This window comes from Limanda limanda, chromosome 7 (assembly GCF_963576545.1).
Source record: "Limanda limanda chromosome 7, fLimLim1.1, whole genome shotgun sequence".
Taxonomy (NCBI): Eukaryota; Metazoa; Chordata; class Actinopteri; order Pleuronectiformes; family Pleuronectidae; genus Limanda; species Limanda limanda.
In genome coordinates this window covers 29,628,511-29,643,377 of record NC_083642.1, presented here as the reverse complement: position 1 = coordinate 29,643,377, position 14,867 = coordinate 29,628,511, and the positions used below count along the sequence as shown (strand labels likewise).

Here is a 14,867-nt window from a genome sequence, read left to right as displayed (position 1 = left end):
GCATTAAAACTGAGACTGTTAGTTTGTACTTTGTGTTTACTAAGTCATGACTTTAATGCCTACCACCAGTTGATGTGAGCAGATGTTAGTGACCACCGCCATTACGACACTTTCACTTTCGATTTCTTACCAGACCTCTGAAGTAGCCGATTATAAAATATTTATTGAAGATTAACCAAGTAGGATGAACAAAAACTTCACTCTGCATAACTGACTGTATATAAAACACTCTGCTCACAAATAAATGACAGTATCTTTTAATCTGTTTAAAAAATGTATTTAATCTTCTCATTAAATGTATTGACTTGTGTTACTTATTTATGTCACGTCACTTCTTCAATTTAAGATATCTGATATACCTCGTATGTTAGACGGTGTTTAATGCTATAATCTCTACGCCAATAGGATTGTAAATGTTTATTTTTCAATAAAAAAAAAACCTGCCTCAGTACCTGTGTTGCGTTCATGTGCTCCTTTCTTGTCTGTTCTATAGAGGAGGATACTGAAGTTAACTGTAAAGTGCTTTTAACATCAGCTTTCAGCTGACGATAAATACACAGGGGAAATGCGTACACTGCTTTCAGTAAATAAAAAAGCACCCTAAACCATAGTTTACGTTTTGTAGTTAGCCTTTCAACGATAAATGCCCATTTCTCCGTTTTAACACCAACACACCACGAGAGGACTGGTTTGTTTTTGTCACGTGAAAGGAAGTATGTGGTAGAAGTTCAATGCTATTATGAAAAGTGTTTAATTACGACGCAGCGAGACACAACATATACGTCTTGAAATACAGCGAAAATGCATGTGTTTAATATGGATTAACTGTTTGTCATTTTCTGCAAAATGGAACCGGATAGTGACGCAATCGATATCATACCGCTGGCTTCCTGTTTGTAGCTACTCACCCCAGATTTGCTAGCTAAGTGACAAGCTAACTGAGATCACAACCTTGCCCTGTCCGTGGTCATCCCAGGGACGAGGGTTTTGTGCTGCTTATTGGTGGTTGCAGCTTCCAATAGGTTCGTTGTCATTTTCACGTTGTCTTCGTTTAGCTAATGTTTGTGGGTTAATCCCTGTTTGTGCGCGGCATGTGGAGCATTTGAGCTAACTGTCACTCTGGCGTTAGCCCTGTCCCGAGTGGTTTTGACCAGACTTGACCACCTTCTGGCAGTGGCATTAGGCTGGCAGCGACATGGACACAGCAGAGCTAGGTCGATAAGCAACGAAGAGCTTCAGTTGTTGTCTTTTCGGTGAGTCAGTATTGCTGATGTTGGTTATTGTATTTGTATTAACAATGAGTTTATGATGGTTGTGGCCAGGTGTCACTGTCTTGTTAACGTCTAACTTTATATGAAGGTCACTTTCACTCTGCCAACGTCGGTTATTTGAAAGCAGCCATAGGTAACAATATAGCAATTAGATGCTAAATCAGTAGCGGCTTGTGAAAAATATTCTTGGTGGGGCTGTGCTGTGCCACACTCAGTTTTCAGTAACCATCCCACTATGATTTAACACAAACCGCAGGATACCAGTTATTTTTCAAATAGAAAGCAATTTTTGAATTCCAATAATAAACATTTCAGTAATTTTTACTCAAAAACAGATAGCTAGCAGATAACTGCACACTGCACAAACTAACTTAGAAAACTAAATCAAGATAATCTATACAAAATAATAATAAGCTGATTGATAAACAATGCAATTTATTAGTAGTTGTTGCCCTTGTTCTCAGATAGCAAGTAGAGTATGCATCATTAAACTAAAGACTGAGTCTGATTACTAGTTTTTACTAAGTACAAATTCTTGATACATATACAGTACTATTAACAAACACTATTAAGATAAAATCAAAGGAGGTGCCATACTGCTGCATATCTTATGAGGTAAACTATATAAGAAAAATTGGGCTGTGGGTGTGTGTCATCTTATTTGTAAAGGAATTTTGTCCTTCTGATTAGCAAATCTCTCAATAACCCTGTTATTAAAGTAAGGAATGTTTCTGACTAGTTTTTGTTTCCATTGAGAACATAGGGAGAGCGTTCAGGTGTTCCTGTGTCATGGTGTTTCTTATGCAGGTTTTGATCCTCTTTAAGGTAGAGAAGCACCTATCTGATTATGCTGTTGTCATTGGTGTAGTGATCAGTACTTTTAGAAGACTGACTGACTCAGTGAATGTGTCCTGAAAGTTGTTCTCCATGAAGAACTGGAACAGATTTAGTGCACCACTGCAAGCTCTGAGCTTGGCCTTGTTCAACATGGGGAAGGCCTCCATTGTGGTATCCAGCGCTGAATCTGGGAACCTCCTATTGTGCGTTGAGAACAGGTCTCCTTGTAATAGGGTGGCACTGATGAGGTGCTTGGTGAGAGAACCGGCCCTTGGCATTGCTCAAAATAGTATCACATACCTATAAAAACATACAAAGAAACATGTCACATATAAGAGTTGTACATATAAAGTGTACAACTCTTATATTATTACCCAAGAATTTAAGAAGACAGACTTTGGAACATAAAGGGTCATTTTACACATCTTTACATATTAACAAATATACTAAAATATACAAAAAAACTAAATATACGTGTTGATAACAAAATTATGTTACAGCTTACCTCTGTAGACTGGTGTTCTCCTTTTCCTATTGTCCTCTGCTTCTTTGTGGGCTTCATCTTCAAGCATTCCCACAAAGCCCTAGGGCCTCTCTGACAGTTTGAGGATCAAAGTTACCTGAGTCTATGATGGTCTAGAAGAAAGCAGAAAATCCACGATGTCTGAAAAAAAATTCTGATCCTGGGGATGTGTGATGTTGCCTGCTGTATGATAAGGTTCAACTGGCGCGCATAGCAGTGGATGTAGTGTGCATTTTCGTAAACATCACAGCAGCCCCGTCATAGGCTTGGGCTCAGGCCACTCAGGGAGGATAGTCAGTGTTTGCTTCCTGAAGCGGGATGAACTGGAAAAACGCTCTTTTTCTGATGTTGTTATGACTGTCGATGTACCATAGTACATTGAAGTTGAAGTCACAACATCGCACACACTGTTGCAGTGTGTTGTCTGTCTTATGTGAAATAAATGATCAGTCTAGCTCATAAAAGTAAAAAATGCAACCCCTGCATTTTTCATCAAACCCTCTGTAAAATAGTGTGGCATAGGCACTTACCTTTGTTCAACTTGTCAGTTTTAGGAATGAGTATATTTTCAGTGCCAGTATCACCTGAAAGAGGTGACGTGCAGTGTAAACTTGAGCTTTCATTATGCAGTGGCCTTGTGTCCTTGGGATTGTTAAAAAGTATTTGAAGTCATAGCAAAGCATCTTACTTATGGCTGTGAACATAATTAACCCTTTAAAATAACAGATTTTTAGAATGGGGTTTGCCAAATTATGAGGATGTTTTAAGCCTAAATAAAGTACAGATGTGATCCACTGAACAATTTGCTGCCATTGTGTAACTACTCTATCCAACAAATGAATGAAACATATGTTCCTATTTTTTAGACAGTGCACTCCTCAGGGAAACGACCGAGAGGGTGCTTTTCATATTCACTATAGAGAAGCTCTCATCTTTCCTGCTGCCAGGATGTTGGAGGGCCTAGTTGCCTGGGTGCTAAACACATACCTGGGCAAATATGTCAGCAACCTGAATACAGATCAGCTCTCCATTGCCCTTCTGAAAGGTATTTATACATGTTTCAATTTTTCTGGTCACCATAAGTTATTTTTACTTTACATAGCATGCTGCAATCCAGGTGTCTGAATCTGGCTCAAGTATTTCATCAATGTTAACACCATTTCTGCTTTCATGATTGTGTAGGTGGATAATTACACATTCATAATATGAAAGTGTTGGATGGACCACATTGCTTGCTGTCTATTTTGAAAACAACATATGGTACTGGAGTGATTCCTTCCAGTGAATTTGGAATGATAAACTAATGTGAATTAATGATGAACATTTTAATTAGCACCTTTCAAAACACAATTACAAAGTGCTTTACAAATTTACAAACAATGGTAAAAACTTTAAATAACTTGAAGATTACACAATATTAGATGACATCAGGGCAGAAATATAAGAATACAAATGTTACAGATGAAGAGTGAAAACACAAGAAAATAAGATTTTAAAAGTGATTAAAAAAACAGTCAATTGTGAATTCCTAAGAAAGCACATCTAAAAGGGACTGTGAGGGACACCTAGCCACTCAAAAAATTCACGATTGTTTGCTGTCCTGGCTCCCAAATTGTGGAACGAGCTCCCCATTGACATCAGGACAGCAAAAATTCTACACATCTTTAGTTGCAGGCTAAAAACCCATTGCCTCAGACACACCTTGGTTAAGAAAGTTTAGTTGCACTTATTACCAAGATAATCAATGGAGGATAAAGGGCTTGCTAGGCAGATCTCCTTGGGGAGTAAAAGAGTGGACAAAATAAAGACGCACTTGAAATGTGTAACGTAATACAGTTCAATGGAATCACAAACTAAATCCTCTAAAACGACCACACAATCGTATCATTACATTATATTAGAACATTAGAGCCTTCATTATTTAAAACTTATTGCAGGGCTTTAGAAAAGGAACAATTTTAAGACACCAAAAACGCTGGTGTGGTAAAGGACATTTAACACAATTCAGGCACAGTGTAAAAACTATTTACCCAATATTCAATCGTCAACACTTGGTGTAATCGTGAGGCAGCACATGCTTGGCACAGACTATGATTATCTGTTTCCTATCATTACTCAGGTGCAGTGGAGTTGGAGAACCTCCCTCTGAGGAAAGATGCCCTCCGAGAGTTTGATCTGCCATTTGAAGTCAAAGCTGGTAAGAGACACTAGCTGACTGACATCACATGTTTTACCTCAGATTACATACACTGACTTCAACATTCATTTAGTTATTTTAATGCTGTCCACGTTGAACCATTCAGTTAAGGCTTGGATTCTGCACAAAAGTATTCAAATGGTAGGAACAGCTCTGATTATAGCCTTCTTTTCTAATCACTCACATGTAGAGCTGATCATTATAATGGCCTGTAAATTTATATTTATGTTCCTGACAAAGAAAAGTGTCGCTTCTTCTGCAACAATGAAATTAAAAGGAGTTGCGAGATAACATGAAGGAAGAACAGATCTCCTGTCTGCAAGTCAATAATCTTAAAAAGCCCTATGTGGCAAATTGTACTTTTCTAATATGGGCTATACAAATAAAGTTTGAACTGATGTTATTTAATTCAGCTTTATATAAAGCATTGCAGCCACAAAATTAATGTTGTGCTTTTCTTTAAAGTCAAATTGCCAAACAGAAAGGGACTCAATGAATGTTCATGATGGTGCTGTGTGTCTGTGTCTTAGTTTGATATGATAAAGTAAAGTTATTAAATTATCAAATTACCTGGTGGTGATTATGACCTGTCAGCCTAGTTGCCCTCCACTGCTGTTGTTTATCTGAGGACAAAATATTGTCCACAGACTGAAGGCACACTGGTCCGCCCTCACTGACTGCTAAAGAGCATCGGTCGCTTGTTTATTTAAACTTTAATAATATTTAATCTATTAGGTGTCCAAATTGCAACAAATTTGGCACTGCGCTACCCTTGGCCATCTACATGCCAAGTGTGAAACTGATAAAATACAAGCTTCAAAATGTATCTGTTTCACATAAGGGATGGGGGGAATAAATTGATTCAGTTACAAATCGCAATTCTTGTGAATGAGGATTTTTAAATCGCCGTGCTGCCTCCCAAAATCGATATTTTGTCTGTAGCCTACTTTAATTATTTTATTCAAGGCGAAAAAAATAGTTGCCGCTTACAATCCTACAGATTGCGCAGTGCAATCTATTCGTTCATGATTTCCTTCCGGCTAGAAGCGCAGCTAGTGGACAAATAGTCCACTTCAAAAAATGAAAGAAAATAACGATCGCACCAGTCAGTGACTCTGCTCGGCCGGAAGCAACACCGGCAGTCGGCGACCGTCATGCGCTTACTTGGTTTCTGCTCCGTCTCTCCGAGGTCTGGTTGCGGTGGTCCCGAGGGATTTCACTCCCTCCACTTTTCGACTACCTAAACCGTGGTTTCAGAGCTGTCCCGCCGGCTTCTCCTCACTCCTTCCATCGCCGTACTTCTGCTTTTACCTTCCCACTGCGACTCATCCTCACCCAATAAGAAGGCTTGACCCCCCCTATGTCACTATCATGACCGCTATGAAACAACAAAAAAAGGGGCGGAGTCTGTCGATCTGTTCAACACGTAGTAGCTATTTATTGTTTAAAAGTAGCCTAAGTGGCATACATTTCTTAATATGTCAGTTTGTGTGCAGTTGACAGGGGCTATACAATAATAGGGCACATTTTTATTTATTTTCTCTATTGGCTGCCGGGCAGTCATTAAGTTAATGTTAATATTTAGGAATTAAAACTCGAAATAAAACTTGGAAAGTTCTAAGTGAATTTGACTGTTATATTTGAAGGTATGATTCAACCGTTTTCCATGGTCCAGTATTTAAAAAAAAAAATAACCAAAAGAAATCGTAATATCGAATCACAATACTTACAGAATCGCAATACCCACAGAATCGCAATACATATCGAATCGCCACCTGACTATCGTGATTGATCGCGAGGTCCCTGCTGATTCCCGTCCCTATTTCACATACAGATAGATGGAAAGACAGATGTTTTTGGGTGTCAATACAACCTATGATCAGAATAGATTATCCATAACATCGTTAGAGGCTTTACAAATACCCTACCTGAGCTCAAAAAGAGTCCTAAATTTCAATCCTGTAAATATGTCTAATGTCTTTTAAATCAAGATCCATGAATTATTCTCTGAGAAATCCACAGAAATTTGTAAAACCATCCTATTCTGCATTGTTAAAGAAAGTGGGGGAAAAAAATGCACATCCGATCCGTACCAAAATTTATGGTGTCTTACTTGACCCCTACCGCATCCTTCTGCCACATTTCATGGAAATCCACTCTTTCGACAGTAGTTGTGTAATACTGCTAAATAAAAAACAGCTGAAAATGTAACCACCTCAGCAGAGGTAATTATATGTAAATGTACACCAAGATTCAGAGGAAATGTAATTGTGTTTTCACTCTTATGCTAATTTTTTTGCCATCACCCACACATCATGTTCTCTTTCACTAGGCTTCATTGGAAAGATTACCCTCCAGATCCCTTTTTACCGGCCTCACAGTGACCCATGGGCCATCTCCATGTCTCAGCTCAACCTGATCATTGGTCCTGTTCAGCTGCAGGAGTATGATGCAGAGAGAGAGAGAGAAGAGGAGAACGAGCGCAAAAAACGTCTCCTCCGGGCTCTCGAAGACAAATTCAAAGTAGGTGGATCAACACCATCATTTTCTATATATTTTATTTTACTGACTTATGGTTAATGTAAAAAAAACAACAAATCCTTAATTTCTCTATGTTAGCATTTGTTTCAATGTCTCACTATGGGATACGCCTTCCGCGTATTCACAGAAACTCTTGTACAAATTCGCCAGTCCTGAGTGGCTGGCAGTCGTGGCGTCTGCGTGAGGGTCCCGCACCTTAAATACGCCTGACACGTCATTTCAAACACCTCTTCTCACTTCACGAACAATGGTTGGTAAATGGTTTTGTATTTATTTAGCGCTTTTCTAGTCTTGATGACCACTCAAAGCGCTTTACAGTACAGCTTTACATTCACCCACACATTCATACAGTGCATCTATTCGCAGCACTTTGTTATTCTATGGGGGGCAATTCAGGGTTCAGCATCCTGCCCAAGGACACTTCGGCATGCAGATGGGTCAGACTTGGGATCGAACTGTCGAACCTTCAGGTTGGAGGACGACCACTCTACCCCTCAGCCACAGCCGCCCAATCAACTCTGATCTGCGATGATGCCAACTAGCTTCTGTCTACAGACCGGAGCGGACACCTCCTTTTCCGGAGGCTAGCTGTATGAGACACTAGTCTGACTGCCTTCCCCATAGGTACAGTTTTATTAGAAACTAGCTAGCATGTTAACTTCCTAGCATGCTAACTGCTGGTCACCACACTGCCTGCTACCGGAGCTAGCTAACAGAGTTACCCATCCAAATAATTCCCCTCCCTATAGCACACCAAGCTAAATGGTCCAAGCTGCCAAGCTTCCCTCCACCATGGAGCAAGGTGATGCCCCTCGCCTGTGGGGGGGGGTTCAGCGCCGTGGCTCGACGCATATGCTAAACCGGCCCTCTGTTTCACTCTGTGTGTGTCGGTATGAGTCACTTTTGATCTGGGGGAGGGGTGTGTGTGTTTGAATGTCCTTTTTCTCTCAGTCTGATAGTGTGTGACCATGGTTACTAGGGAATGGGCATTCGATTATATTGTCTTAATCGATCGTCGGGAGAGTTAATGACGATTTTTTCGATTAATCAATATTTTTATATTAAAATTCACTATTTATAGGCTGTTAAAATGCAGTGAAAATAGAAAAAACACAGCGTGTTTCCTCATTGAGATCTTTATTACAAGATGAACAACTCTTGAGGCAGTTAAACGGGATTCGTTCAGTGGTTACACTTGAAAATATGCGCTGCTGTGCTCCTAAGCCCCGCTGAGAGAGCAGCTTGCCGCTGACAGCTAGCTCGATCTGACGGTTCTCGACCTCTCAGTCCGGTGGTTGTCACGTCCTCACTCCCGGAACCCCTCCACCAGACCCGGCTTTGTCCGGGTCCGAAGTGGCTAGCTTTGGAGCTAGCCTCCGCTAGCTCCGGCGGCTAGCTGCGGAGCTCGGCTTCATGTCCGCACACGGACCCTCAGTCTACGGGGAAGGGAACCCGTAGAGACCCGGGTCTATGTAAGGGGTTCCGGGATTGATGACGTGACAACAACCGGACTGAGAGGTCGAGAACCGTCAAATCCATCTAGCTCTCAGCGGCTAGCTGCTGGTCTTTCAGCGGGGCTTGTAGAGTATAGCTCCGGGCTGCTTCCTACAGCTGCTAACATCGTCACTGTGCTGCGTTCAGGCAACTCGGATATCCCGACCTCCTACTTGAAGAAGAGCAGATGACTCCTCATGCGCTCATGACGTATAGCTTCGCAGTTTTGGCAGTGAACGCAACAGGATTTCGTCGAAGACAAAATAATGTCATCGACGAAATTCTTCAATTGATCAATTAATCGATCGTCGATTAATTATGCCCATCCCTAGTAGCAAGAAAAAAAAAAGTTTTCCTGCACCACCTGCGTCTCCCACAGGCGCAGCTTGGTTTTAAAAGCCCTCACTGTAGCGTACAGTGATGACACGGCCCCGCCCCTGAAGCTGCAGGTTGAGCACATTCAGGTGGCTTGTGATGTCACACAGAAATGTTTTTACAGCAGCCTTGCTTTGTGATTTGGCTTTAGTGAACATAGCCTACTGTGACACCCGACTTCTTTTTATCTCCGCTACCTTCTGTAGCCTCTGTGTCGCGTCCAGATGCTTGTATCGGTCTCAGTGCTTCGTTTCATGGTGTCTTCTCATGTTGTATTCTTTCATTACAGCCACACCGTCTCCGCACAGAAGACACACAGCTTTGCCCTTTACATCCGCGAACATATACTGTGCCTCCCACCTATCTTGAAAACTCCTGTTTTCAAATTCCACCTTTCGTTTAGCCATTTTTTGGGGAGAGGGATAGTTGAAAGTTGACACAAGTGGTATGTAATACAGACTGTGAGGCACGTGTTCACGGGCCCGCGATTGACATGCCGACACAAGGGAAGTGCATGGTGGGATTTGTCATTCACCCTTGACCCGCCCACTCAGCCAATGAGAGCCTGCCATCCCACACAACCCCCCAGCCATTGGTCTAGAACTGTCACGTGCCCCATCCCGACCTGTTCACTGACCCTCAGGATTTCTCAACACTTATTTTGTATTGAGAACTTGCAAAACACTGCCGGCTTAATTTTTTCCTTTACTCCTACCACAATAAAACTTTACATAGTAAAAGTATACATGACAAGTAACTTTTTTGTATTACAAGTTTCTTTTGAAATGAATTTGAATATGCACATGAGCTCCAGACTTATTGAATATGTCCTAATTTGCATAGGCAGAAACACCATTTATATGTATGATAAATACATCTGCCCAATCTTCAACCAATCATCCCACTGCCAATGGGTGATGGCAATGCTGCTGGCCTCTAACCTGAAAACAGCCTGGCTTTGTAGTACCTGCCAGGGGTATAACCCCTGCCGTATAGTCTTCAGGGTCACGGAGGCACACAAGTCTCCCCACCACAAAAGAATAAAGAATGATACTATCGTACTCAAACAAGCTAAGGGGGTCCGTCAATCCGGGGGCAGGGACTGGAGAGAGTGGAAGAATGTAAGAAAGGGAAGCCACTTATTATAAAATTTGTTAGAGCTACCTTTCACTGAATATCTGATCTTTTCCAGCTTTAGAAAAGACATGCTGTCTTTGAGCCACTGAGTGCTAGAGGGAGCTTTAGTCGACTTCCAGTGGAGAAGAAGGTGGCGTCTTGCCAGTAAGGAAGTAAAAGCTAAAACGTCTAATTGAGTAGAGGTAAACCGGTTATGGTCCTCTGGGAGCCCGAATATGGCAACATGGGGGGGAGACTTTTATAATCACTGAAAGTATTTTTGACATGGTGTCAAAGTAATTCAACCAAAAGCGAGAGAGTAGCGGACAAGAGTAGAACATATGGGTTAAATTGCAGGATGAGGCATGACATTTGTCGCATTTGTCAGTGATACTGGGATAGATTTGCGACAGTCGAGCTTTAGAAAAGTGGACTCTTAACAGTACTTTAAACTGTATAAGTGTGAGACAAGCGCAGGATGAACTAGTGTACATTTTCTTAAGAGCAGTGTCCCACCAGTCATCCTCCAAGTTTAGATCCAGTTCATCTTCCCAGGCAGCTCTAACTTTAGTAACTGGAGAGCAATCAAAAGACAGAAGTTCATTATAAACTTCAGAGATGAGTGATTTTTGAAGTGGATCGTGGTTTAAAAGCACCTCCCACTGTAGGGTCAGCGGCGAGGAGGGAAAAACTGGAAACAAAGCTTTAGCGCAGTGTCTAATTTGAAAGTATCGAAAGAGATGAGAAGGTTGGAGATGAAATTCTCCTGAGAGATCTGTAAAGCTGCGAAAAATACCATCCTTGTAAAGATCTTCAAAACATTTCAGGCCTTTATTATGCCATGCAAGAAAGGTTCAATCTGTAAGTGGAGGTCGAAATAAATGATTGTTCAGTAAAGGAGCCAAAGTAGATGTTGACTTGAAGTGTTTCCTAAACTAATACCAAATTTTAAGTGTGGAGTGAACCACTTGATTATTTGTAAAGCCGGAGAGGTTGGATGGAATAGAAGAGGTAAGTAGATCAGGTAAGGAGGATGAAACACATGACTGTGCCTCCAAGTGACACCATGGCAGATTCACTGACTTGAACCAAAATGAAATTTTTTGAAAATGTGTCGCCCAATAATACAATTGGAAATTCGGAAGTGCCAATCCGCCATTGAATTTACATCTCTGAAGTGTGGATTTGCGGATCCTAGGAGCCTTTCCACACCTTTAGAAGTCAGAAATAGTTTGATCAATTGTTTTAAAAAACTGCTTTGGCAGGAAAAGTGGGAGACAAAAATAGAAATTTGGGCAAAATGTTCATTTTAACTGCGTTAATTCTTCCAATTAACGAGAGAGGTAAGCTCTTCCATCTTTGTAGGTCAGATTTAATTTTAGACATTAAAGGTGAGAAATTAGCAGAAAAAAGAGAGTTTAACGTTCTGGTTACACTGATCCCGAGGTACTTAAAGCCAGAGAAGCTCATTTTAAAAGGGACATCTGACTGTGTGAGCTGTGATGCTGAAGCATTGACAGGAAAGCATTCACTTTTAGAAGTATTCACTTTATAGCCTGAGAATGATCCAAATCTCTGGAAAGCAGATAAAATTGTGGGAATGGAAAGGACAGGATCTGAGACATACAACAATAAGTCATCAGCATAAAGTGACAACTTAAATTCTGTGCCCAATCGTGAGATCCCAGTAAAAGTGGAGGAGGACCTCAGAAAGACTGATAGAACAATAGAGGAGATAGGGGAGACCCCTGTCTGGTGCCATGGGTTAGAGTAAAAAAATTGGACTGAATGCCATTAGTGGAAATGTTTGCTTGTGGAGATGTGTAAAGGAGACGTATCCACGAAATGAACCCATTACCCAGTCCAAACTTCTTTAGTACAGTAAATAAATAGTCCCATTATACCCTATCAAATACTTTTTCAGCATCGACCGAGATCACTACTTCAGGTGTTGTTGTAGCAGTTTTAGAGTAAATAATATTAAGGAGTGTTCGGACGTTAAAGAATAACTGCCGCCCCTTAACAAATCCAGTTTGCTCATGTGAGACAATAGTTGGTACAATGTTCTCCAGGCGATAGGCCAAAGCTTTAGCAAGGATCTTAGCATCTACATTTATTAATGAAAGAGGTCTGTATGAGCCGCAGAGATTCGGATCCTTATCTTTTTTTAAGAGGAGACTTATGGAGGCTTGCCTTAAAGTGGGAGGGAGAGTGCCATGTTCCAGTGATTCCTTATAAACAGCATGTAGTAAAGGGGACAATTTATCCTGAAATCTCTTAAAAAATTCCACTGGAAATCCATCAGGGCCAGGAGCTTTGTTGTTCTGCATATTTCTCACAGCGAGAGTGATTTCCTCTACTGTTAATGGTGAGTCAAGTTTTTTAGCAGCATCTGAGCTTATCACAGGAAAGTTGAGGCTATCTAGGAATGAATTCTATTCAGTGGTGTCAGGTGGAGATTCAGACTTATATAAAGAGGAATATAGAATGAGTGAAAGACAGAATTAATGGTGGCGGGATCCTTATGCAATGAGCCAGATGAATCTTTTATTTGAGGGATCGTATGTGAGGCTGCCTGGCGACGTAGTTGATGAGCCAGGAGCAGACTTGCCTTGTCACCATGTTCATAATATGTGGAGCGAGATCGTAAAAGAAGTCGCTCTGCATGACCAGTGGTGACGAGATCAAATTCAGTCTGTAAATCAACACGCTGTTTAAGTAAACTGGGAGAGGGGCAAGTAGCGAGTTGTTGGTCCAATTTGGTGATATTGATAGAGAGTTCTTGCAATTTAGCTTTACGGGACTTATTCAAGTGGGCAGAGTAGGAAATAATTTGTCCCCGCAAGTATGCTTTTAATGATTCCCACAGCAGTGAACATGTAACTGGTTCCATATAATTTTGATTTAGAGAGATATAATCATCAATTTTAGTTGTAATAAATTTGGTGAACTTATCATCAGAGAGAAGTAATGAATTGAACCTCCAAGGTGTTGAGTACCGGGTTTGTGAAGAGAACTGAATAAGTAAAGAAAGAGGGGCGTGGTCAGAAATGACAATAGGATGATAATTAACAGACAGTACTTTTGGAATTAGTTTAGCATCAATAAAATAATAATCAATCCGAGAGAAAGATTTATGTATCTGAGAAAAGAAGGAATATTCCTTGGTACGAGTGTTATAAAATCTCCAAGGATCAGTGCAACCGTTCTTGGACACAAAATCTGAAAGTGACCTCGACATTGAAGAAGGGGTCAGAGTTCGTGGGTTGGAGCGGTCTAGTTTGGGATCAAATACACAGTTCATGTCCCCGCCAATTATAAGGAGGCTGTTGTTCAATGAGGGAAGACGTTTTTGTCTGATATCACCTTAGAAGCTGAAAACTGAATTGACTTACCAATTAAAATAGCAATCCCCCTGGCCTTAGAGTTGAAATTAGAGTGAAACACCTCAGAAACCCAGGGACATTTAAGTCTGACCTGATCTTGATCTCTTAATTGGACTCCCCATGCCTATGCCAGTGCTAACTCCACATGAGTCAGATCCCTAAAACGAACACTTATGGCTTTTTGCATAACTAACAAGCTTTGGGTTGACCTCCTGCAAGCCTAGCAACATTTGTCAGGAAGGTACAACCAATCAAGACCAAGTTAAACTGAAAACCACATACTGTGTGTTTATGAAAATGAAAATAAAAGGAAACAGATTAACTGAAAAAAGTAATAAATGTCAATATTAACTGTCACTGCTTCCTCAACGGTGTGTATCACTTCTCGGTTCTCTTACATGTTGAGCGACCTGATGAATGCGCTGGCCTTCTAATGCTGAATCAAACCTCCTCTCCGCACCGTTGTGAGTGATCCGGAGGCGCGCCGGGTAGAGCAGACCATAGCGGATCCCCGGTATTTCGCGGAGCTGGCGTCGGACATCATTAAAGGCGGCTCGGGCAAGGCAGCCTGAAGCTCAGTTCTGAAAATAGCCGCCATCTTAACACGTAGTGACGAGAGCAGCTCGGCCTTAAAGTCGTGTGAAGGAGCGCCACCGGCGGCTTCGACCAGGCAGGAGTGGGGATCACTACAATGCGGGGATGTGGTGTGCGAAGCAGGCTGCGGCAGTTGTACAGGTGGCTTGGCTTTTGGAGGCATTTTGGTCGGCAAAAAGACGGCGTTAAATTCAGATTATGAAGGTGGGGAAAACACACACCGAAGATCGATGCAAAAGGTGTACCTAAAATAGATTTTTTATGAGTTGTTGCAGGAGCTCAGAGAAACACGTCCTACTCCATTAGTCGCTACACCGGAAGTCCCAGCCACCGACTTCTGCAGAACAGCCATGGTAATACATGTTGTGCCCTTGGAGTTTTTATTCTAGACATCTGCACTGCAGACTTTTATAATCACTGAATGTCAAATCCCCTGGCCTGACCCATGCTGTCCTGAGCATGGGCTCCTCTGTGGATCTGCCTCATCCACTCCCTTCTACATGAAGTGGAGATGGCAGTTAGTCGTCGAGATA

The 14,867-nt window shown here is 41.5% G+C and overlaps 1 protein-coding gene across 5 annotated transcripts in view; it reads left to right on the top strand.

Annotated features, from left to right (window-relative positions):
• Positions 1 to 714: 714 nt before the first annotated feature.
• Positions 715 to 14,867, top strand: part of vps13d (vacuolar protein sorting 13 homolog D) — a 110,418-nt gene continuing 96,265 nt past the window's right edge. For 3 of the 5 annotated variants that reach the window (XM_061074543.1, XM_061074546.1, XM_061074544.1), the window contains exons 1-4: positions 715 to 1,253; positions 3,498 to 3,676; positions 4,751 to 4,828; positions 7,161 to 7,351. In XM_061074543.1, coding sequence (XP_060930526.1) covers positions 3,580 to 3,676; positions 4,751 to 4,828; positions 7,161 to 7,351 — 366 coding nt within the window. In that variant the 5' untranslated portion in view covers positions 715 to 1,253; positions 3,498 to 3,579. The remainder of the gene's footprint in view (positions 1,254 to 3,497; positions 3,677 to 4,750; positions 4,829 to 7,160; positions 7,352 to 14,867) is intronic. The other 2 variants (XM_061074541.1, XM_061074542.1) reach the window with 2 other exon arrangements.